This window comes from Typopeltis vanoorti, chromosome 26 (genome assembly GCF_054136105.1).
Source record: "Typopeltis vanoorti isolate ZY-2024b chromosome 26, IOZ_Tvanoo_1.0, whole genome shotgun sequence".
In the NCBI taxonomy this organism is placed as follows: Eukaryota; Metazoa; Arthropoda; class Arachnida; order Uropygi; family Thelyphonidae; genus Typopeltis; species Typopeltis vanoorti.
This window is the reverse complement of record NC_143574.1, coordinates 9,993,879-10,020,210: the sequence shown is the minus strand read 5'-3', so window position 1 is coordinate 10,020,210 and position 26,332 is coordinate 9,993,879. Positions and strand designations below refer to the sequence as shown.

Here is a 26,332-nt window from a genome sequence, read left to right as displayed (position 1 = left end):
GGAAACTAGAATTCCCAGGGTGGATGGTAGCAGGGGTGGTCTCTTGTGGGAATGGGTGCTTGGAAACAGGGGGACGACATCAGGTAACACTGAGTCCAGTGGGTTCTGGAGAAGATAATGACAGGTATAGAAGCAGTGATATTTTTATGCTTTATACTAATGCCAGAAGTATCTGGAATAAAGAAGATGAATTGGTGACACTGATAGCATCAGCCTGGCAAAAGATTGTGATCTCTGAGATGTGATTGATGGATGATATAATAACAGGAATAGAAGTAGCAGGGTACAGCATTTTCTTGCCAGGATAGGAAGGGAAAACACGGTGGTGGAGTACTGCTTATAAGTGATGACTTACGTCCTGTAAGAGTAGAGGCTTTGGAAAGTAGTAACACTAATAGTTTTGAAATCATATGGTGTGAGGTAGAGGTGGGCAAGACAGGATATTCAGTGGGGTGTTGCTACAAGCCAAGAAGCACAGAGGATGGGGAGCAGAAGATGTTTAGGCAGTTCAGCTTGGTAAGTACAAGAAGAATGATTGTTATAGAAGATTTCAACTACAGCAGTATAAGATGGAAAGAAAATGCATGTGGTAATAAGGGAAGAATTTCCAGAATTCTTGAGGCACAGATGTCTTAGGCAACATGTAATAGAGAGAACAAGAGGTTCAAGAGTTTTGGATTTGGTCATAGCATCAGAAGAGCTGATAATAACTGAGATGACATCTCTCTCCCCAGTTGGAGAGAGTGACCATGTGGTTTTGACTTCGAAGATGAATAGACATGCAGGAGCATGAAAGAGATGAGAACGTATGTGGAAATATAAGCCAGGTGATTATAATAGTCTTAGATATCAACTTGGGACAGTTACATGGAGGGAAGAATTGGAAGGGCGAGATATCATTAGTACTTGGGAAATTGTGAAGGAATATTTGTTAGCAGCAATAGTAAGCTGTATTCCACAACTGAAGAAGAGGACACAATTTGGTTCAAAGTGGATGACAAACAATATCAAACAGGAACTACAGGTGAAAAAGAGATTATTGAAGAGATATAAGGAGAGGGGTGGAGAGCAGATGCATGAGGAATATAAAACTCAGGCTACGAGAGTGACTAGTATGGTGAGGAAGGCAAAACTGCAATATGAGAAGAGATTGGCATTAACCACGTCGCCGTCAATATGGATAAAATACATCTCTCCTCTACACTTCGTATTCATCATATTTCAATGTAATATCAATGGTATTACAATTTTAATTTGCACTTCGTATTCATGGTAACCTGGACGTATATATACGTCTTGGCCGGTTGGGTGGTTAAGATCCAAAGAAAATTCTAGGGAATTTTTTAGTTATGTGGCCAATAGGAGGAAAAATGATTGTGGAAGAATGATATTCTGGGATACAAATGGGAACAGAGTGACTGATGCAGAGGACATAGTGGAGTTCTTCAATGAACACTTTATTGAAGTATTTCATCCTGGAGAAATAGGTTTTAATACTAGAAAGATAGGGTAGGTTAGAGGTGCAAGAGGAGAGTATGTTCCAAATAGTGAGTATTCTGGATGTCAGTAAACAGTAAAGCTGGAGGACTGGATGGTATTTTACTATGAGCTTTGAGAGAATGTTCTTTAGCACATTTCATTGAAATGTGCTAAAGAACATTCTCTTTAGACAGCTTTTCAGTGAAAGTCTGACTATGGGAAAGGTACCCAGGGAATGTAAGGAAGGTAAGATAGTGCCATTGCACGAGGGCGGTAGCAGACTGGACGTGTCTAATTATAGGCCAGTTTGTGTGTCATCAGGTAATGACGACAGCAGTATAAGAGTTAAGGTCTTGGAAAAATCAGTGAGGGACCATATACAGCGTTGGGCAGATGAGGGTAATGTTATCTGTGAGAATCAACATGGATTAAGGGGTGCTCCTGTTTTAGTAATATGATTGCCTTTTTATAATAATGTGACAAGAGCAGTTGATGAGAGAAAGGCATATACTGCTATTTTTTTTGGATTTTGCAAAGGCATTTGATAGGGTACCACATGATAAGCTGATACTTAAGTTGCAGCACATGGGTTTATATCTCAGGTTAGTCAACTGGATTCAGGATTGGCTGTCTGATAGGTATCAGAGAGTTGTATATGATGGGGCAATATCAAGAAGACAGAAGGTTACAAGTGGGGTTCCACAGGGCTCAATACTGGGACATGTATTGTTTAACCTTTATATCAATGACATTGCCAATGGATTGCAAGATCTGCAGACTGATCAGTTTGCAGATGATGTGAAGTTGGGCAGGGTTATTAGTAATAGTGCAGATGTGGCAGCCCTTCAAGAGGATTTAAATAAACTGGACAGATGGGCAAATGAATGGGGGTTTCTGTTTAATGCAGCAAAATGTAAGGTCTTGAAGTTTGGGATACATCGATGGGAGGCAGCATACTCTATTGGAGGAAGCAGGGGGTAGATGAGATCTGGGGGTGATGATTGAAAGAAAACTGAAATTCAGGGGAGCATATCGCAAAGGTGAAGGTACTCCAGAGGATTGCTGCAATACTGAGAAGGACGCTGATCTGCAGAGATAAAAGTGTTATCATTCAGTTGTATAAGACTGATCAGACCACACTTGGACTATTCTCAAATTTGGTCCCCAGGATTTGAAGGGGATAAATTAACTGTGGAAAAGGTACACAGGCAGATAAAGATGTTTCAGGACTGTACACTTTTGGTTATGAGGATTGGCTGAGGGAATGTGGACTGCAGAGTTTGGTGGATAGAAGGAGAGGTGATATGATACAGACTTTTAAACTGTTGAGAGGCAGTTACAGGGGTTAACACTGGGGAGTTGTTTCACTTGGTGGAATAGCAGGAAGGAGCAATGACAAGGTGTCATCCCTGGAAGTAACGAAGGGAAGCTGTGAGCAAGAGGGTGAAGATTGGTTTCTTTGTGTGTAGGGTGGTTGAACTATGAATTGCTTGATAGTGGTGAGAGCAAGAAAGGTCAATGAGTTCAAGAAGTGGTATGATAGACTTTGTGTTTCCTATATTTCTATATTAGAGACTACCAAATGATGATCTGAAAAAATTTCACTTCTGTAAATATTTACATCTCTCCCATGTGGATCTAGTTTCTGATTAGTAATGATATAATGAATTATAGATCTTGTTCCTCTGCCACTCCAAGTATATTTATTTATATTATTTTTTTCGAAAAAATTATTGGTTATTTTAAAATTATTGAAAGTACAGAAGTCTAATAGTTCTTGACCATTGTTATTCATGGAAATTTTTCCATATTTTCCTAAGACGTTTGAGATTGGATTATTTCCAACTCTGGTATTAAGATCTCCTGCTATTAATATATAATCATTTTTATTACATTTATTTAACCGTTTTTGTTAACTGTTCAGAATCCTCTTTCCTGCCTTCTTCAGGGGCTATATTCCCTTGAAGAAGTTAGGAAAGAGTACTGTATTCCACATATACTCCCTCTTAACTGAAAATTCTTCACCTTTAGCCCCTTCCCAGGTCACTCTCACAAATCATTGGCAATGGTGAGACTGATCTAAAACTAAATGAGAATACTAAAGTTTGATATTCAAGTCAACAAGCAACCTAGCTGCTATTTTATCAGGTGTGTCTGTGAGGAGTTGGCAATTTTCCCATCCCTTCATTCCTCCATACCAAAGCCATAATTTGTTAAAGAAATGAAGAAATTTTTTCCATGCCTTATCATAGAATTCTTCACTTTAAATATTTGATGTATCTCTCTCATTGCATTTTAAGTTACCTCAAACAGCCATAAAAGGTCAAAGATTTATGAAGGATTAAAAGAAAAATGGAGACCTCTTTCGCAAACATTTACCCAAATGTGGTCTCAGTTATAGCCTTACTGGTATCCATTCAATCCCCAAGCTCCAAAAACTACAATTATTATTATTATTATTATTACGGGTATCTCCATGGAGTCAGTAGACTCATCGCGGGAGACCCAAACTAGCAAAACAATATCTGTCATATCTCTTCTTGAATTCATTTGCAGACGAAGAGCTCACAACTAAGTCAGGCAATGAATTCCACTCATTCACCACCCTCCAGGCAAAAAACCTTGTTCTGACACCTTTGTTAACCACACTCTTCTTTAATTTCCAGAGATGACCTCTTGTTCTTCCATCACTATCACACAGCTGAAACATTTCCCCTGCATCAATCCTATAAAAACCTTTTAGTAATTTGAATGTTTCTATCATATCCCCTCTTCTTCGCCTATCAACCAATCTCTGCAATCCACAAGCTCTCAATCTATCAATGTAGGGAGCATTTTTTATATCACTCACCAACTTGGTCACTCTTCTCTGAACCCTCTCCACAGCCTCCTCATCTCCAAGGAATCCAGGTGACCAGACCTGAGCACAGTAATCCAAATGTGGAAGTATCAATGCTTTATAAAGGGGAATAATAACCTCTTTATCTCTGGATGTCAGTGTGTTCCTCAACAACCAAGTAATCCTATGTGCAATCTTGGACACCTTAGCAATGTGTCCTCTGAACTTCATCTCCCTATCTACCAATACCCCTAAGTCCCTAGCCTCATCAATCTCTTGGAGTACCTTTCCATCGATGTAGTACACAGCTGGTAATCTTTTAATCCCAAAATGCATGACTTTACACTTTTCCACATTGAACTGATATCCATTTTCTTTTGCCCATTTTACCAGCTTATTTAAATCCTCCTGCAAACTTTCAACATCAGCTTGATTTTTTATTGCACTACACAACTTTGCATCATCAGCAAACAACTGAATATCTCCCTTTAAGCCATTTCCTATATCATTTACATATAAATTAAACAACATTGGCCCAAGCACAGAGTCCTGAGGCACACCACTGGTCACCTGCCTCATTCTGGACTCGGCTCCTCCATACACCACCTTATGGTATCTCTCCCTGAGCCATTCTCCTATCCATATCACTAATTTAATATCCATTCCCATCTGCTCCAATTTGTGTAACAGTGTTCTATGGGGTATCCTGTCAAAAGCCTTAGCGAAATCCAGAAGTACCACTGTGTAGCCAGTTCCTTTATCCAACTCGGATGTTATCCTATTATGAATAGTTAATAGATTGCTAAGGCAGGATCTACCTTTAACAAAACCATGTTGGCCTCTATAGAGTATCATATCCTGATCCACCCATTCTTGAATTTTGTCTTTAACCAACTTTTCCAATACTTTTACCACTACTCCTGAGATGGTGATTGGTCTGTAATTCAATACCACAGTTTTAGAGCCACCCTTATGCAAAGGAACCACTTTGCCTAACTTCCACTCCCTAGGGACCATACCAGAGTTCAAACTTAAATATCCAGGTAAGAGGGGTTGACAATTCATTTGCACATTCACGCAACACCCAAGCTGATATTCCATCTAAGCCTACCGCAGTGTTTGCATTTAGGTTTTGCAATATATTTAATACCTCTGATTCTTTAGCTTCAATTCTCACATTAGGTATTGCTATAGGTATAGAGATATCCTCACTTGGGTGATAGACTTTTGAAAAGTGATCACTCAGTAACTTGACTATTACATCTGATTTTGTCACCTCAATACCATCAGCATCCCTTACTGGTATCCATTCAATCCCCAAGCTCCAAAAACTACAATTATTATTATTATTATTATTATTACGGGTATCTCCATGGAGTCAGTAGACTCATCGCGGGAGACCCAAACTAGCAAAACAATATCTCATTGCATTTTAAGTTACCTCAAACAGCCATAAAAGGTCAAAGATTTATGAAGGATTAAAAGAAAAATGGAGACCTCTTTCGCAAACATTTACCCAAATGTGGTCTCAGTTATAGCCTTACTGTATCCATTCAATCCCCAAGCTCCAAAAACTACAATTATTCTTCCTAGCAAAGTCAAGTTTCTCAATTCTTGCTCATCTGTTCAAATTAGTCTTTTCATATAACATAATGTTTGTTCTGATATCCCATGCAGGATGTTACCAGTTAGAATCTTTACTGATCTTTGTTTGCTCAACATCTTTGTTTCTGTATATGGATTACTCATCTGTGAAACAAAAAAAACTTTTTTTTGACATTCTTATTTTTATTACATGACACCTCTAAAACTCATTGCAGAAAGACACTCCTCTTTTCAAAATCTACCATCTACTTAATTCTCTATACACACATATCATGTAATTTTTCATCCACACACAATGCCATTAAATAGTATTTTGTTTTCCTGTAAATTTTGTTTGCATTAAGTGTACTAAAACTCTTTATGATTATGCTGTAATTAATTATTAATATTGTAATGTATTAATAAATAATTAATACATTACAAATTAACCAAGGTGTTCCGTGAAAATTTCAGGATTTGTGAAGTGTTTTGTTGTAGGAAAAATCTGGGAAACGCTGCTCTACGTCATTGCCAGAATTCATTGTGTTGTCCTCACAATTTTGGTAATATGTCTTCTAAATTTTGGATCCTTATCCACCATCACCCCACAATCTCTTACCACCTCTAAAAACATATCCTCACCAAGAGTAAATTCTACATCCAATTTTTGTTTTCCAAAATTTAAAACCTTACATTTTGCAACATTGAACTGGCATCACCACTACTATACTCATTCACTCAGTATATTCAAGTCTTTTATTGTAAGGCCACAACATCTGCTCTATGCCTCATAGTTTGTCCCAACTTTGCATCATCTGCAATGTCTCAAAAGGAAATGTGCTGCAGGATTCTGTTTTGGACTGGATATCTCCTCTCAAACCATGAGTATATTATTGATATACTCATGGTTTGAGGGGAGATATCCAGTTATTTGTTGATATGCTAAATTGGGAAGAGCAATGTTAGTAAGCTCTGACATGATGTTATTACAAGAAAATTTTGAATAAGTTGGTACTTTTAGCCAACCAAATTGTATTTTTATTGGCTGAAACCAAAATACAAAATGATCGTACAACATGACAAAATTTTACGCCGAATGGGGCGTCACCCAGTTAAACAAGGCCACCGTTGTTTTCACCAGGGAACCAGGGCGAACAGTGAAAAGTCAGCTACCGGAACAAATCTGAAAGCACACCCCAACACTCAACATCACCAGAGTTAATGATCAGTACTATCAACATAAGAAGCTTGAATGGCAAAGAAATGGAGCTAGCTGAGGAATTAGATAAGTATCAGATCGACATAATAGGGATGACTGAAAAAAAAAGTCAAACTGGTGAGATCTTTCTGAGCAATAAATACAAAAATGTTATATTCAGGCAATGACAATCAAGGAAAAGAAGGGGTAGCCAAAGTATTCAACACTAAATACGAGGCTAATCTTCTTAAATGGCAGGCAGTCTCAAGTAGAGTGATGTGGGTGAATATCAGAATGGGAAACTGGACAATGAGACTTAGTTGTGCCTATGGTCCCACAGAAGGCTCTACTAAGGTAGAAGTGGAGGAATTTTTTGAGGCTCTAGAGAAAGCTATTGCCATAATGAAGAAGGAAAAGTTAGTCCTTGTTGGGGATCTAAATAGCAGAGTAGGAAGTGATTGTCAGACATACAAAAATATTTTGGGAAATTTGGAGAAAAGAGCAAAGCTAATAATAACAGCAAATACCTGTTGTATTTGCTCAGGACATGGACATGGTTATTACTAACACCATGTTCCAACATAAAAATGTGCACAAATTCACATGGAGAGAAGAGGCAAGGAATAAGAAATGTCTTATTGACTATGTTATTGTTGATAGTGATGTTTTTTCCCTGGTGCAGGACACCAGAGTGCACAGAGGATTTGAAATTGGAAGCAATCGCTATTTAGTCTTGAGCAGGATAAAATTGAATTTCATATTGAAAAGAATGACATGTAAGAAAGTTTTAAAGCGAATAAAAGTTGAGCAGCTCTCAGATGCAAACTGTAGACTAAAATACACAAAGATTATTGAAGAAAATATGAAAGAGTTTGAGGACAAGAACCAAACCTTGGAGGCTCAGTGGCAAGCCTTGAAGAAAACACTGATTCAGCCAGAGAGGCATGTGGTGAGGTTGTCTGCAAGGATAGAAAATCAGAACTCCATGGTGGACACAGGAAGTTAAAGAGGCAGTGAAGGAAAAGAAGAAAGCATATCAAAAGTTCCTGGCAAATAAGTCAGCTTGTGCTCTTAGATAATGCAGAGACAAATGTAAGAAAGCTAAGCACTATGTAAAACTAGCTAAACAAAAGTCATGGGAGGACTTTGTCAAGAACATAGAAAATAAATATCAAGAATATGGTAAGATATTCTGGAGGTTGTTGAAAAAGCTTAGAAATGGAGGAGAGATGCTATAAAAAAAAAGCTAGAGATGATAAAGATTACATGAAAATGGAGAAAAAGATATCCTTGAAGTATGGAGTAATTACTTTGAAAAATTGCTAAATGAAACAAGCAGTGATAGCACAATGGTAAAAAAACACTCAACGGGCATACAGTCAGGAATACATATCCATACTTGAAGTAGAAAAAGCCATCAAAGGCTTGAAATGTGGAAAGGCAGCAGAAGTAGATGATATTCGACCAGAAATGCTGCAGTATGGTGGTATAAAAGTCTTGCAGTGGCTACACTGCATAGTTCAGAAGACCTGGACAGAGGGACGAATTCCTGATGATTGGAGTAGAGCTCTAATAGTACCCGAATATAAAAAGGGAAATAAAACAATGTGAGAATTACAGAGGTATTTCCCTAGTGGGCAAGATTTATGCCAGTATACTTGAGAAACGGTTGAGAAGAATTGTGGAAGAAAAGCTTGGTGAAGAACAAGCTGGATTCAGGCCAAATAGAGGCTGCCAGGATCAGATCTTCACTTTATGACAAATAGTTGAGAAAGCATTGGAATATAACAAAGATGTGTATTTAAGTTTTGTCGATCTGGAAAAGGCATACGACAAGGTGCCAAGAGAGAAGCTATTCAATAAGCTACAGTTATATGGTGTCAATGGGGCATTATATCAAGCAATACTTAGTCTTTATTTGAGTTGCAAGTCAGCAGTTAGAATTGAAAGAAGTACAGGAAGATGGTTTAATGTTAAATCTGGTGTGAGACAAGGATGTACATTATCCCCTCTGTTATTCATTATCTATATGGATCACATTATGAAGGAAAGTGTATTAAGCATGATATCAGAATTGGAGATGTTAATGTCAGCTCTTAGCTTTATGCAGACGATGTTATACTTCTAAATAAATCCGCTACAAGTCTGCAAGATTCCCTGACTAAATTGAATAACTGTTATAATAGATATGGTATGAAGGTCAGCAATAAAAAGACAAAGACGATGTAAATAGGTAGAATCGTTGAAAATGTCAACTGTGTTTTGAACGGAGAACCTGTGGAACAAGTAAAACATTTCAGCTACTTAGGCATGATTTTTAGTGAAGGTGGTAAATGAAATATGGAAATAGACAACAGAATCAACAAAGCTGGTATGGTAGGGAGTCAATTGAATAAATTCATATGGAATAAGAGAGAAATTAGTTGGAACACTAAATTAGCTGTATACAAGACAGTGTTCAAACCAGTTTTAACTTATGGATCTGAGAGCTGGGTCAGAAGTAAAACACTTGACCAAAGACTAGAGACCGCAGATATGAGAGTCCTGAGAAAGATCAGAGGCATGAACAGATGGCATCAATGGCAATATCATATTAAAAACGAGGATATTAGGAAAGAACTTGACATTGTCAGCATCCAGGAATGCGTTAGCAGAGCTAATCTCAGGTGGTATGGTCACTTAAACAGAATGGGCAAGGAAAGATTAGCAAAACAAGTGTTCTTTGAACTTTGTACCGTATCAATCCACAATAGGTGGATCGATACGGTACAAAGTGGCTTAGACGATAGAAATATAAGATCTGATAAGGTTGGAGTCTTGACAAGTAACAGACTGATTTGGAGGAAAATTGTAGATAGGAAGGTAGTAATGATGTAAATTTTTCATGTAGTACTATCATATCCTGTACACCCCTTGAGAGTACATGTCAGGAATTTGATGATGGTACTTTGGGCATATGAATGGGAATATCATTATTATTATTATTCAGGCCTCCAAGGAGTCAAAAGACTCATCGAGGGAGGTCCTTCCTAAGACATAAATTCTGTAAAGACTCATCGAGGGGAGGTCCCCCCCCTCAGAAACATAAAGTTTATCATACCACTCTTTAAACTCACTGACCGTTCTCGCTCCCACCACTCCATCAGGCAATGTATTCCACGGCCCAACCACCCTCCACACAAAGAAACCACTCATCACCCTCTTGCTCACAGTTTCCTTTCGTAACTTCCATGGATGGCCTCTTGTCATCACTCCTTCCCGCTGATCAACCAAGCGAAAGAACTCCCCAGTGTCAACCCTGTAACCACCTCTCAACAGTTTAACTCTGCAGTCCACATTCTCTCAGCTGATCCTCATAACTATCCTTGTACAGTCCTGAAACCATCTTTGTCATCAGTCTTTGTATCCTTTCCACAGTTAATTTATCCCCTTCAAATCCTGGGGACCAAATCTGAGAACAATAATCCAAGTGTGGTCTGATCAGAGACTTATACAATGGAATGATAACCCTCTTATCTCTGCAGGTCAGTGTCCTTCTCATAATAGCAGCAATCCTCTGTGTTACCTTCACCACCTTTGCAATATGTCCCCTAAACTTCAGATTTCTATCAATCATCAACCCCAGATCTCTTGTCTCCCCTACTTCCTCCAGTTTAACTCCTCCCATAGAGTATGCAGCATCCCATCGATGTTTCCCAAACCTCAAGACCTTACATTTTGCTGCATTAAACTGACACCCCCATTCATTTGCCCATCTATCTAGCTTATTTAAATCCTCTTGCAGGGCTACCACATCTGCACTATTACTAATAATCCTTCCCAGCTTCGCATCATCTGCAAACAACTGAATATCCCCCTGCAATCCACTGGCTATGTCATTGATATAAAGGTTAAACAATATAGGTCCTAGTACTGAGCCCTGTGGGACCCCACTTGTAACCCTCTGCCTCCTGGAAACTGCTCCACCATACACAACTCTCTGATACCTATCAGACAGCCAATCCTGAATCCAGTTGACCAATCTGACATCCAGACCCATGTGCTGCAACTTGAATATCAGCTTATCATGTGGCACCCTGTCAAATGCCTTCGCCAAGTCTAAGAAAATTGCAGTATATGCCTTTCCCTCATCTAATGCTCTTGTAACTTTATTATAAAACGCTAGCATATTGCTAAAACAAGAGCGTCCTTTCACAAATCCATGTTGATTCTCACAGATAACATTACCCTCATCTGCCCAATGCTGTACACAGTTCCTCACTACTTTCTCCAAGATCTTAACAACTACTGATGACACACAGACTGGCCTATAATTAGACACTTCCAGTCTGTTACCACCCTTATGCAATGGCACTATCTTACCTTCCTTCCATTCCCTGGGCACCTTTGCCAAAGCCAGACTTTCATTGAAAAGCCATGTTAAGGGTCAGTTCAGTTCAGTTTTTTAAGTGTCAAGTCATGCACTGTGCCAGAGAAAATGGAACAAAATAAATTTGAATAACTTTGCTAACAGCAGAAGGTAAGGGATCTGGATGTGTTTGTAGATAGAGAACTTAAGATTCTAAATGTTACCTAGAAAATTGCAGCCATTGTGAAGGATGACAAATACAGTACTGGGAGCATTTCTTCCTACATTGCCATCTTTTTTAAAGCAATCAAGATAAGTTTATGTTGTGGAGATAAATAAACAAAAGGACCATTGTCATTTTGTTTTTATTGGAATGAAACAGAAATGTGTAAAATAAATTTTGTGAAGAAAAATGGATTTTAATGGAATCCACTGATTCCATTAAAATCCATTGCATGTCAATCCGTTGGAGTTGCATATCATTGGGAATATAAGATGATGTTGCAGTTCGCAAACACTCGCTGAGATGTTCATCTTTTAGTCGCAATAGGTGGATGCTCAAAATTAGTGGAAAAAAATGACTTGCACAAGTATGATCCAAAACAAAATGTCCTCTTGTATGCACAACTTTTATAAAACAGGAAATCTTTCGATATCCACCAACCTCCAAAAGTTTTCATCACCTTTATATGACTTGAATGTGATATCATTCCTGAGATCTATTCCTGAGGCACCTCTGGATACTTTGGTGGGAGCCAAGGTGCCCACAGACATAGAGTTGGTAATCCTACCAAGGAAATGGAATTAGAGTAATTTCTTTGTGGACAAAGAAATTACTCTTCTATAGGCTTCACAGAAACAATTTTTGAAAGTTTATTCGATGTTATGCATTGCTTTATGCAGTATCTGTAAAACATAAAGCATGGGCAGGATGTATTATTATTGTTCCGGGAAACTCCAAGGAGTCGGCAGACTCATCGAGGGAGGCCCTAACATCATGTCAAGAACAACTATTCAACATTAACACAGTATCTATCATACCTTGCCTTGAACTCATTCATGGTCGTAGCACCCACAACAGACTCTGGAAGCTTATTCCACTCATTCACCACTCTCCAAGTAAAAAACCTAGCTCTAACACCCTTGTCAACCATGCTCTTGCCCAGCTTCCATGCATGGCCCCTAGTCCTCCCACCACCAGTCATATTTTCAAAAATATCTTCTGGATCAATCTTATAAAAACCTTTCAGTAATTTGAATGTCTCAATCATATCACCCCTCCTTCGCCTATCGTCCAATTTCTGCAACCACAAATCCTCAACCTATTCTCATAAGGTTCATTCCACAGACCTGTTATCATCTTGGTTACTCGTCTCTGGACCCTCTCCACTTCCTCCCCATCACGAAGAAACCCTGGTGCCCATAACTGGGCACAGAAGTCCAGATGGAGTCTTATCAAGGCTCGATACAGAGGAACAACAACTTGTTTGTCTCTGCATGTTAAAGTATTTTTCAGAACCCAAGTGATTTGGTGAGCTGTTTTAGTCACTTTTGCAATGTGCCCCCTAAACTTCAACTCCCTATCCACCAACACTCCCAAATCCCTGGCCTCATCAATCTCCTGGAGTACGGTTCCACCAATGTGATATACTGCTGCTATTCTTTTCACCCCAAAGTGTATAACCTTACACTTTCCCACATTAAATTGACATCCATTTTTTCGAGCCCAGTCCTCCAAACTACCCAAATCATCCTGTAAAATTTTGACATCCTGTGCACTCACAATTGCTCTACCCAACTTTGCATCATCAGCAAACAAGTGAACACTTCCTCTCAAATCCTTTCCAATATCATTGAACAAATTGAAAAGCAATGGTCCAAGAACAGAGCCCTGTGGCACTCCACTAGTCACAAGACTTCTTTTAGACTCCACTTCTGAATAAACCACTCTGGTATCTCTCCTTCAACCACCCTCCTATCCATCTCACCAACCCTATATCTATCCCCATCTGCTCCAGTTTACTGATTAGGGTTCCATGTGGTATCCTATCAAAGGCCTTGGCAAGGTCCAGTAGTATCACTGTAAACCCATTACCCCTATCCAGTTCAGCCGTCACTGTGTTATAAAACGTGAGCAAGTTACTGAAGCATGATCTACCCTTCACAAAACCATGTTGTCCCCCATACAATATCCCATTTTCATCTATCCAATCCTGTATTCTTTTCTTGACTAATTTCTCTAAGACCTTGACAATGATTCCTGATATGCTAATTGTCGGTAATTTACAACAGCAGTCTTGGAACCACCTTTATGCAGTGGAACTATTTTCCCCTCTTTCCACCCGCTCTGGACTAACCCAGACCCGAGACTCAAATTAAACAAAATAATCAAGCGTACTGATAATTCTTTAGCTGCTTCTCGTACAACACGAGCTGGTATACCATCCAATCCCACAGATGTATTGACATTGAGGTTATGCAATAGACTACTCACCTCCCCTTCATTCACCACAATTCCCGTATAATCTACTGGTTTATTCGTTTCTGCAATGTCACTACCTGGATGATATATTCTTGCAAAGTGCTCACTCAGTAACTCAACTATCTCAACTGATTCAGTTACCTCCCTACCATCGGCATTCTTTAAAATCATTCTGCCATGTACATTTTTCCTTTTACTTGCTACATATCTAAACTGTTTAGGATTCTCTTTAGCCTGTATGGCCAATGTTCTTTTGTAATCCTTTTTTGCTTTTCTTACCACACTCGTCACCCTTCTGGCCTGCGCTTTATACCGTTCATGTGCCTGCCGGTCACCTTTCTCCTTAAATTCCCTTCATAGTTGTTTCTTTTTTTGCAGCTCAAGCTTAATGGTGTTATTCATCCATTTAGCCCCTACTTTATTTATTATTCGGACTCTAGGTATACAGTCAGCCATTGCTTCATGCAAGCACTTCTTAACTACCTCCCATGCACTATCAACTTCTAGTCCTTGCAGTTGTACATGCCATGGCACTGAACCAATCAAACTCCTAAGCTTGTCATACTTTCCAGCCTGATAATTCCACATTTACCCTGTCTTAATTAAATTCTACACCTTTAGCCACCTCCCAAGTCAAGACCCTATGATCACTCTCACCAATTGGTGGCAATATGGTCATATTTGTTACAGCCAAATCCTCAGATGTAATTATTAGGTCAAGCACTCTCTGACCCCTAGTATTTTCCATTACATGCTGTCGCAGATAGTTATCCCTTAATAACCGCATAAAATCCAATTCCTTCCTCCCGTGTGTCCTCTCCACACTCCAATCAATGCGACCATAGTTGAAATCTCCCATAATAATCGCCCTCCTTCCACCCATTTCTTCTATTTGCTTGTGCATACTGTCACCACCATCTTTTCCATCACCTGGTCTATAGCAGCACCCAATTGTATATTTAGTTCTGCTAGCCACAATCTCACACCAAATGGCCTCAAATGTGCTCTTTTCTCTATCCTGCAATTCAACTTCTATTCTCCTTGGCTGTAGCTCATCAGCTATCATCAACAATACTCCTCTCCCCCATTTTATTCTCTCTGTCATTTCTGAACACACTATACCCATCGCATTCAATCCCACTGGCTATATCATCTACAGTCAGCCATGTCTCACTAATACCAATAACCTGTGGTCTGGAAGTGCCAACCATGGCCAAAAACTCTTCCTTCTTGTTCCTAATACTCCTAGTATTAGTGTACATAAATTTAAGACCCAACCCTACCTTGATGCCTTATATTAACTATCCCACTCTGATTTGTTGTCCTTATTTGCTCTGGCATATTATGTTCATTCTTACATTCAACTGCCTCTCTAAGGACTGTATATCTACTCTGCCCCCTTAACAAATCTAGTTTCCCTGAATTGGCACATCCACTACATTCAGCAACACTTTCTCAAGTCTTCTTATACCGTATATTAGTGTACATGAATTAGCCCCAACCCTACCTTGATGCCTTATATTAACTATCCCACTCTGATTTGTTGTCCTTATTTGCTCTGGCATATTATGTTCATTCTTACATTCAGCTGCCTCCCTAAGGACTGTATATCTACTCCGCCCCCTTAACAAATCTAGTTTCCCTGAATTGGCACATCCACTACATTCAGTAACACTTTCTCAAGTCTTCTTATACCGTAACCATTCAAATGCAAGCCATCCATCTTATACAGATCCTTTCGCCCATCAAACTCACTCCACACGTCCACAAATTCCACACCACTCGTCATACATAACCCACGCATAAAGTCATTTGCAATTATAGCCCTCCTTTTAAACATTTCACTGTCATACCATGGCAAAAGACTAATCATTCTAACTCTCACTCTTTTCTTTTGCTACCTCAAACAATTCATTCAGGTCTTCTATCATTTCCATTTTATCTCCTTTCAAATCATTCGTACCTGCCACAGTAATAATTTCTTTCACCCTTTCCTTTTGCTCTTTAATAGACTCAGTTACATCCTTTATGGTCGCACCAGGTTGGTACGATTTTGTCAAATTCTCTACTAACACACCTCGTACTAATGAGTCTCCATATAGCACTCTATCCTTCATTTTGTTCACATTCACATTCATACGTCTATTTTTCCTGTCATACCTTTTATTATTGGTTGGTTCATTCAGTCGACTTTTGTTCATGCACTCTAGCTGCTGTTTTGCCCTTTCTATCGCACCTTTCAACAACGCGATCTCACTCAATGTATCTATCTCATCTTTTTTATTCTATGAGAAATCATTAATACTATCATTCACACTTTCTATATTCACACTCTCACAATTCTCATGTACAACCTTGCCATTTCTTGTCATATCCCTATTTTCTTCATTCTGAAGTTTGACAAAAATATCACACTCACGATCTGAAATACATTGCAATTCTTCATTCTCCCTACATTTTCTACACACATTCAATCCTTTATTATCTTCTAACCACACTCTGACTGCACTCCGCAAAGCATACATTTCACAGCTAGTACACTGACTCATTTCTTTTATACTACTGTTCTTTGATAAAGATGGCGAACCATCATTACTGGCCGCCATTTTCCTTCGTACAGGTGCCATACTTATTTGCAACGTGTTTTATCAAATTATAGGTTATAATACACCAAAAACACATAAACAGACGCACTAAAATACGAAAGGCAAACAAAACTACGCAATTTAAGTAATTTTATCAACGATAACTGAGAATAATACTTATCTTATCAGGAGCTTGCACGAACACCACTCACTACGATATAACCTCGAACTCCGATATGAAGGTATTAAAGGTCTTAATAGCCCCAACTTTTTTTTTACCAGGATGATAGTGAAACTTTTCATGAATATAGTGGCCTGTGTGAGTTTCTTCTGAAACTGAATCCTCATGAAGAGTGCCATCCAGATGAAAAATAAGCAGATCCAAAATGGGCAATTACGAGGGTGTCCTGAAAAGTTTTGATAATCACCAGGAAGGAATTGAGGTTGAACTGTGTACCTTACACGTTATTTTACATATTCCCTACAAAGTGTTTTACACTTGTTACTGCTGAATCATTTGCAATCCTCTGAGAAAAAAAGTCTTTCCCTTGTTGCCCAAACCAGTTAATTTTGTTCTAGATGTTTATCAGAATTTTTCAGCCCACCTCCTTGTAGTTTTCTTTTTTATAAAGTGAACTGCATTCTGAGGAACATGAATTTTGTATCAAATTTTCTTAGCCATCTGTAACCAAGCACAGAGTCAGTCTTCAAATGAGACAAAATGGAAATATCTTTATAAGGAAACTTGTGAAACATTACATTGTCAAAACTTACACAGGCCCTCAGATTATTTCTCTTGCTTTTGGGATATAGAGTTAAGGCTAAGTACTGTATTGGTGGAGCTATAGTTCAAGAAGTGGATGAGATTTGGAATCTTGGGGTGATGGTAGACAGTGAGCTAAAGTTCCGAAGGCACATTGTATTGCTGGTATGATTTTTACTTTTTTTTTAAAAAGTACATTGATATCTACGGATAAGGCGGTAGTGGTGCCTCTATGTAATGCACTGGTCCCACCATACAGGGGCTATTGTGCTCAAATTTGTTTGCTTAGTTTTCATTGTGATGTGGAAAAACTAGAGAGGGTCCAAAGATGAATGACTAAAGTGATATCAGGACTCTGGATGGAGTGTTGCTTATGCAAAGCGGTTGAGGTAATGTAGATTAGAGTTTGGATAGAAGGAAAAGGGAGATATGATAGATACCTTCATGTTAGCGATTCTACCAGATTAATACAGAAGGAATTATAAAAAGAGTGAATATTAAGATGGGAAGAATGAGAGGCAATTCCTGGAGGTTGTTTAATGATATGGTGAAGAAGAGTGTGAGGAGTTGATTTTTTTATGTGGAGAGATGTTGGTGAGTGGAATGCAGTGCCAGAGTATATTGTGAATGCAGGAGTTGTAAATAACTTCAACTTTCATTATGTTAGACATGTTAATGGTTGATTGATGAGGCAGGTGACCAGTGGTGTGCCTCAGGGCTCTGTGCTTGGGCCAATGTTGTTTAATTTGTATATAAATGATATAGGAAACGGCTTAAAGGGAGATATTCAGTTGTTTGCTGATGATGCAAAGTTGTGTAGTGCAATAAAAAATCAAGCTGATGTTGAAAGTTTGCAGGAGGATTTAAATAAGCTGGTAAAATGGGCAAAAGAAAATGGATGTCAGTTCAATGTGGAAAAGTGTAAACTCTTGCATTTTGGGATTAAAAGATTACCAGCTGTGTACTACATAGATGGAAAGGTACTCCAAGAGATTGATGAGGCTAGGGACTTAGGGGTATTGGTAGATAAGGAGATGAAGTTCAGAGGACACATTGCTAAGGTGTCCAAGATTGCACATAGGATTACTTGGTTGTTGAGGAACACACTGACATCCAGAGATAAAGAGGTTATTATTCCCCTTTATAAAGCATTGATACTTCCACATTTGGATTACTGTGCTCAGGTCTGGTCACCTGGATTCCTTGGAGATGAGGAGGCTGTGGAGAGGGTTCAGAGAAGAGTGACCAAGTTGGTGAGTGATATAAAAAATGCTCCCTACATTGATAGATTGAGAGCTTGTGGATTGCAGAGATTGGTTGATAGGCGAAGAAGAGGGGATATGATAGAAACATTCAAATTACTAAAAGGTTTTTATAGGATTGATGCAGGGGAAATGTTTCAGCTGTGTGATAGTGATGGAAGAACAAGAGGTCATCTCTGGAAATTAAAGAAGAGTGTGGTTAACAAAGGTGTCAGAACAAGGTTTTTTGCCTGGAGGGTGGTGAATGAGTGGAATTCATTGCCTGACTTTGTTGTGAGCTCTTCATCTGTAAATGAATTCAAGAAGAGATATGACAGATATTGTTTTGCTAGTTTGGGTCTCCCGCGATGAGTCTACTGACTCCATGGAGATACCCGTAATAATAATAATTGGGCCTCTCAACGAGTCTAATGACTCCACAGAGATCACTGAAATCATAATTATATATTATATTTCATTTTAATTGTATTAATGATGCTCATATACACAGGCAAAGATTTTACAATTAAGATTACTTTATTTAATGTTAGTTATTTGTTCTTTAATTTCTAGTATTATGACTGTTTTCCAATTCTAAATCGGGTTCCTGTTACTACCAGACTCTTATTTAGCAACCAACTCAAGGGCAGTGTTAGCTCTTATGCACATTGTTTCCCTTAACCCTGTGGAGTTCGCGGTTGAAAAACATTGCAGCTTAGGTTGCATATATCTGAGAGATGCATGCATTACTAGTATGTGCTGAAATGTGATAAAACTTAAAAAAAAAAAAAAAAAAAAAAAAAAAAAAAAAAAAACACTGCAAATATAATACATGATGGTTTATTTATTTTCAGTTACAATCTAGAAATTATGCACCCTCCTTATAAAGCTTCCAGGGAATGACCTCTGGTTCTTCCCTGATCTCCCACAATTTGCTGTAAAACCTCGCCAACACTGATCCTATAAAAACCCCTTACAAATTGGAGGTCTATCATATCACCCCTCTTCCTCCTATCCACTAGACTCTGTAAATTGCATCTTCTCAACTTTTCTTCATATTCAACATTCTTCCAGAGATCAGAAACTACCTTAGTCACCTCTGGACCCTTTCCAACATCTCTTCATCCTTTGAAAACCAGGTGACCAAATCTGTGCACAGTAGTTCATGTGTGGCCTAATCAGAGCCTTATACAATGGAACAAGAATCTCCTTACTTCTACAAGTCAGTGTCCTCTGCATCGCTCCCAGAATTCTTTGTGCTGTTCTCAAAGTGTGGCAATGTGTCCCCTAAATTTCAGCTCCTTATCCACTATCACCCCAAGATCCCTTATGTCCTCCAACAATATCCCATGAAGCATAACTTCTGCATCCCATCATTGTTTCCCAAATTTTAAAACCTTGCATTTTGCAACACCGAACTTGCATTTCCATACCCATTCACTCAATTTATTCAAGTCTTCTTGTAAGGCCACAACATCTTCTCTACCCAACTTTGCATCATCTGCAAACAACTGAATATCCTCATCTAAATCTTTCCCAATATCATTAACATACAAGCAAAAACAATGGCCCTAAAACAGATTCCTGAATCACATCAGTAGTGACTTTCCTCTTCCTAGATATTGCTCCCCCTTATGCAACTTGCTGATACCATCAAATAGCCAGTCCCTGATCCAATGTGCTAATCTAATATCCATTGCTATCCACTGTAGTTTGACTATCAACTTATCATGTGGTAATCTATCAAAAGCCTTTGCAAAATCTAAGTATACTACTGTATCTGTTCAAGGAAGCAGTCACCTTATTGTAATAAGTAGATTACTAAAACATGATCTCCCTTTAGCAAATCCATGCTGTCCATCAAAGATGCCATTGTTGTCAACCCAATTCTGGATCCTAGTTCTTAACAGCTTCTCCAACACTCAACCACAACACCTGAAACACAGATAGGCCTATAATTTGATGCCTTATCACCTGCTTCATGAAGCAGCACAATCTTGCCCTCCTTACACTGTTTTGGAACTGAACCCAGTGCTAGACTTATATTAAAATGTCAAGGCAGAGGTCAACTCCCTGGTACATTCCTTCAAAATATGTGGTGATATATTATGAAGTCTGACAGCTTTATTAACATAGAGTTTGCTCAATTCCCCATTCACCTCTTGCTCATTTACAGTCAGTCTCTCCTCCCCCATCATCAACTGCTCTCAATCTCTCCATGTCACATTCACAAGAATGAAAGACTTTTATGAACTGCTCACTAAGTATCTCCACTATATCTTCCACAATAGTTGTCCTTATACCAGTTTCTCTAATCAGCGTCATCCTTCCATAATCTTTTTTTTTTCTGGCTACATATCGAAGGAACTCCCTAGGATTCTTTTTTAGCTTCATTAGCTAATGCGTTTTTTTTCCTCTGTATAGCATGCTTAATATCTTCATTCATCCATTTCATGCCTACCTTATTTAACCTTCTGACCCTTGGAATACATTTAGACATTGTTTCTACTAGATCCATTGATCTCTTTTCTAGCTAACTCCTCATTCCATGCTACACCTGCAAGATGTCTCCTGAGCTCTTCAGAATCACCAGTCTTGTAGTTGCATATATGCCCTATTCTCACAGAGGTCCTCACACTGCTGGCAACCACCCACTCACTCTCACCAACTGGAGGGTAATTTTACACCTCATTTATAATTACATCCTCGGATGAGATGTTGAAATCCAAGACGTCCTCGTACGTCCCCTGTTACATACTGTCTGAGGTAGTTGTCACTCAAAAACTCAAACTAATTTTCTTGACTTCCAATTGCTATCTCATCATCCCAGTCAGTCATTGCCTGGAAAGGAAGGAGTAGCAATAGCATTAACACTGAACATAAACTTCTCGAATGGAAAGCAGTTTCAAGTAGTTATGTGGGTAAACTTCAAAATGGGGAAATGGGCAATGAAACTTATTTGTGCCTTGGTCCCACAGAAGGTTCTTCTAAGGAAGAAGTAGAGGAGTTTTTCTGAGTCATTAGAAAAGGCAGATGACATAAAGAAAATGGAAAAAGTAGCCCATGTTGGAGACCTAACCAGCAGAGGAGAAAATGAATCTCACCAAGAATATAGGAACTTGTCTTATATTCTTTCATAGGACAAGAAAAACTTCCACTTATAATACAGAAGGGAAAGCCCACATTTCACACATAAATGGGGAAAAACAAACATTTTATTTATAAGGCAAAACATTTTTAAATACTTTTTTTTTCATTTTTAAATATTGGTGTAGCATAAATTTAAAACCTATGCCAGACAAAAACTTTATTTACTAAAATAAAGAGCCAAAGGCTTCAATTTGGCGATGCAAAAATTAAGTGGATATTAAATCCAACATTATTTCAGACCGAATACAGAAACTATAAAATTTTCATGCGAAAATTGACCAGAGAGCTTACGGGAATATACTCGCCACCACTATTTATTAATAATACACTTAATTTTTGCATTGGCAAATTTGAAGCCTTTGGCTTCTGGTTTCTGGAACTAAGTGACATATTCTGTGTTCAATGTTGTACATAATATCCAATACGAAACTTCTTTAGGTGCAATGGCAAAGTTGTGTCCGAGGCTTAGGGCACTAACGGCATCTTCGCTGAGTCGTTTTGACGATAGGTTGACTACTATATGGAGCAGTTGAGCTTGAGTTGGCGGTTTAGATTTACAGAGGTTATTGAACTTTTTGATGTGCTTATTTTTTATTTGGAAATAATTAAATCCTTTCCCATTCCCCACCCACCTCTTCAGAAGGACAACAGAAATGCCATCACTATACCTTACATCCACGGTACATCAGAAAAAATAGCCAGATTATTAAAAAAGTACAACCTCCATACCAGAACGAGAGTTTGCTACCCTTATCTGTTCCACCAAAGACCAGCTCCCTCCTCTCTCAGTGCCTGTAGTATATAGAGCACCTTGTGCCTGTAAACTGGCTTACTTCGGACAGACAGGCAGGTCAGCATCCATTCGGTTAGAAGAACACAGATCTTACATCTGCAATCACGATTATGGTCAATCTGGCCTTGCAGACCATGTTTTGGATACTACCCACAGGATCTCCTGGATAGGTTGACTACTATATGGAGCAGTTGAGCTTGAGTTGGCGGTTTAGATTTACAGAGGTTATTGAACTTTTTGATGTGCTTATTTTTTATTTGGAAATAATTAAATCCTTCCCCATTCCTCACCCACCTCTTCAGAAGGACAACAGAAATGCCATCACTATACCTTACATCCACGGTACATCAGAAAAAATAGCCAGATTATTAAAAAAGTACAACCTCCATACCAGAACGAGAGTTTGCTACCCTTATCTGTTCCACCAAAGACCAGCTCCCTCCTCTCTCAGTGCCTGTAGTATATAGAGCACCTTGTGCCTGTAAACTGGCTTACTTCGGACAGACAGGCAGGTCAGCATCCATTCGGTTAGAAGAACACAGATCTTACATCTGCAATCACGATTATGGTCAATCTGGCCTTGCAGACCATGTTTTGGATACTACCCACAGGATCTCCTGGAAAAAAAATGACCATGCTTCACCATAGTAAATTCAAAAGAGAAAGACTGTTTTTTGAATCTGCACTTGGGAATGAACCTAATTTAAACAAATACAGTTGCATTAAACTTTCCAAAATTTGGGAAACATTAATTATTAGAGATCCCTCTTTACATCCTAGGCCACCTGCAAATGCCCATAGAGGGCACACCTGGAAGATGACACCTAGACATCTTCCAGGATTACAAAAAGTTTTTTGTAATTCTGGAAGATGTCTGTGACAGATGAAATATTGGAAGTATTAAAATTGTTTTTAATCCTTTCTCAATGCTGATAATTATTCCATTAAACCTCTAACATGAAGCCTTTGGCTCTTTACTTTAGTAAATACTTTTACGCACCGAACAGGAGTTTGCTTACAGAAAATATGTCCCCGATGCTTCGAGTCCTTTGGTTCTGAGAGTTTTGGCTCTTAAGTTTCTGCCTGATCCCTGACCAAATCCAGTGAGTTTGAAACAGCTGTCGGGTCAGTGAAACCTTATTAAAATGCACCAATAGGAGACGAATATATAGACACTCTAGCATTCATCTCTCCTATAAGTTTCGGCTAGGGCAACTCATAGTATGGGGGCGAATATATTCCCGTAAGCTCTCTGGTCAGTTTTCACAACTTTTATAGTTCTGTATTCAGCTCTGAAATAATGTTGAATATAACATCCACTTAATTTTTGTAATTTTTGCATCACCGAATTGAAGCCCTTAGTTCTTTATTTTAGTAAATACTTTTACGCACCGGCCGAGAGTTTGCTTACGGAAAATATACTTCCCCGACGCTTAGTCCTTTAGTACTGAGTTTTTTGCTCTCTTAGGTTTTTGCCAACTCTTGCTCCACTGAGGGGGAGAGCTTAAGATTTCGGAAGAGTTTTGCCTAAGGGAGAGCATTTTGAGTCTCTGGGGAGGTTGCTTTCCGGCATGTTCAGTGTGGGACCGTGTCGGTGGGTGCTTTATCCTGGAATATGAGCAATTCTGTTCAGTGGTGGGGTGAGCCTGTCACTAGGTGGAATTAACACAGAGTTGCACAATCTTTCGGTCACTTGTATGGAGTGGTCTGGGGGATCGCCTTATTTTTAGAGGGATTTTTACTTAAACAGTATCCCTGATGAAAACCAATGAGTTTGAAACAGCTGTCAGGTCAGTGAAACCCTATTAAAATGAACCAATAGGAGACGAATATATGGATGCTCTAGCATTCATCTCTCCTATAAGATTTGGCTAGGGCGACTCGTAGTATGGCAGCGAGTATATTCCAGTAAGCTCTCTGGTCAATTTTCGCACAAAACTTTTATAGTTTCTGTATTTGGCTCTAAAATAATGTTGGATTTAATATCCACTTAATAAAAACTGTTTAGTTTGTATTGTAATGTAACAAAATTTATAAATAAAAAAATTTCAGTTACTCTAGTAAATATTTTACTTTCTTTCTTTCAGATTCAAGAGTACTTTACAGTATTAACATAATCCGTTTGGCATCTGATAATTAAAAGTAACTTCTTTGTTTAATCAATGCTGGTCACCAAATAAACAATTCAATAAATCAATCGCAGAATGAGATGGAAAATGTTAGAGAGATATGAATATATCTATAAAGATAAGTGTCTACATTAACCAATGCAGAAAATTTTAGAAAATCATGAGAAATAGAAACTCAAGTGATTTTTTTTAATCTTCTATCATGTGACTTATCCTTTACATCACAGACAATACTGAGATATCACACCGATTTAAAATGAACTATTTGTACTCAATGAAGAATCCAAGAGACATTCTTTTTATGCAAACAGATACACCTTTTAATTTTCATAAACTGTAGTACTTTGTACAGGAAATAATTGTATTTTTTAATACAGCAAACCATGTAAATAAAATTTGCCTTTTGTTTTTGGCTAATCAAACTTTATATAAAATATATTTGTATGTAACTTACAAGAATTTTTATGGGATATTTTCCTTTTATTCTTTCTTCTAAAAAGCAAAATCATTCTGAATTCAAAATGTAGAAAAACTAAAATTTTATTTTAATATTAAACTTGTTAGAATTAGTTGTAATGACATTATACTAAACAAACAATTAGCCCTCTTCCTGTTATAATGTACAGGTATCCCTCGATTAACACGGTTCATTAATCCCTTGATGTTACCGCATATATCAAAATCACGTTAATCAAATCTAATAATCAATGGTAAAAATTACAATTCATCCATGATCGATTATTGCATTAATAATTCATTTTATATGGTACTCTTTTAGGAAAGATAAAAAATGAATGCAAAGTAAATGTTTAATAAATACTTGTACCTACATTAGTTATTGCAATTTTTTTATCAAGAGTCATTTGAACAGTTTTAGTTTTTTCTTATCGGCATAAATTCTACGATAACAAGCAAAATGACTCTTCACATCTCGGCAAACAAGCAATAAAACATAAAGAAAAAACACTGCAAATATAATACACGATGGTATAAATTAAGTGGATATTGAATCCAACATTATTTCATAGCCGAATATAGAAACTAAAAGATTTGGCAGATGCAAGCATAAACAACCTTATGGGCAACTCGTAGTAAAGGTGGAGTAAAGTCCAGATCACTTTCCTTGGTATTTTCCATAATGTAAAGCACATCTCCTAGAGCAGTGCTTCCCAAACTTCTCGATGTCAGGGCCCCCTTTGGAAAATTTAAAATATTTCATGGTCCCCCTCAAAAAAAAATCGTAATATAGACATATTATTATAATATTTATTGTATTTAAATCAGTGGTGGCCCGTACATAAGCACTGAGACGCTGCAGCACCAACAAAAAAAAATGAAAAATTTAAATTTTGTTTGTGTTTATAAATAACAATGCTTACAACATTATATTTATACAATACAACATGTTCAAGTCTACAGTTTATGTTTTGACACTGATTGAATAGTTAATAATTGGAATTGTTCGATTAACGCTTTAGATTACGAAACTGCGATCCGACACTGATATTCGTTGGTGCTTGTCATTGCACGTTATGTCATTCAAACACTGCCCAAGTGGCAGTGTATTTTTAGTATCCTTACGCACATTATTTCTATGAGATGTGAAACATTTATTATTGGCGAGTGTAATAAAATTAATTTAATCCTTTATCCAAGTGTGAGCAAACAAAGTTTGCACCTGAAAGTATCTTCAGGACTGGGGTAAGGTGGTACAACACCAGAACAACTCTTTGCAAAGGTG

The 26,332-nt window shown here is 38.1% G+C and overlaps 1 protein-coding gene across 1 annotated transcript in view; it reads left to right on the top strand.

Moving 5' to 3' along the window:
* Cpes (Ceramide phosphoethanolamine synthase) overlaps positions 1 to 25,013 on the top strand; it is a 118,839-nt gene extending 93,826 nt beyond the window's left edge. The window contains exon 5 of the mRNA XM_090415168.1: positions 24,550 to 25,013. Within this exon, the coding sequence (XP_090271294.1) occupies positions 24,550 to 24,579 (30 nt within the window). The 3' untranslated portion in view covers positions 24,580 to 25,013. The remainder of the gene's footprint in view (positions 1 to 24,549) is intronic.
* The last annotated feature ends 1,319 nt before the right edge of the window (positions 25,014 to 26,332 follow it).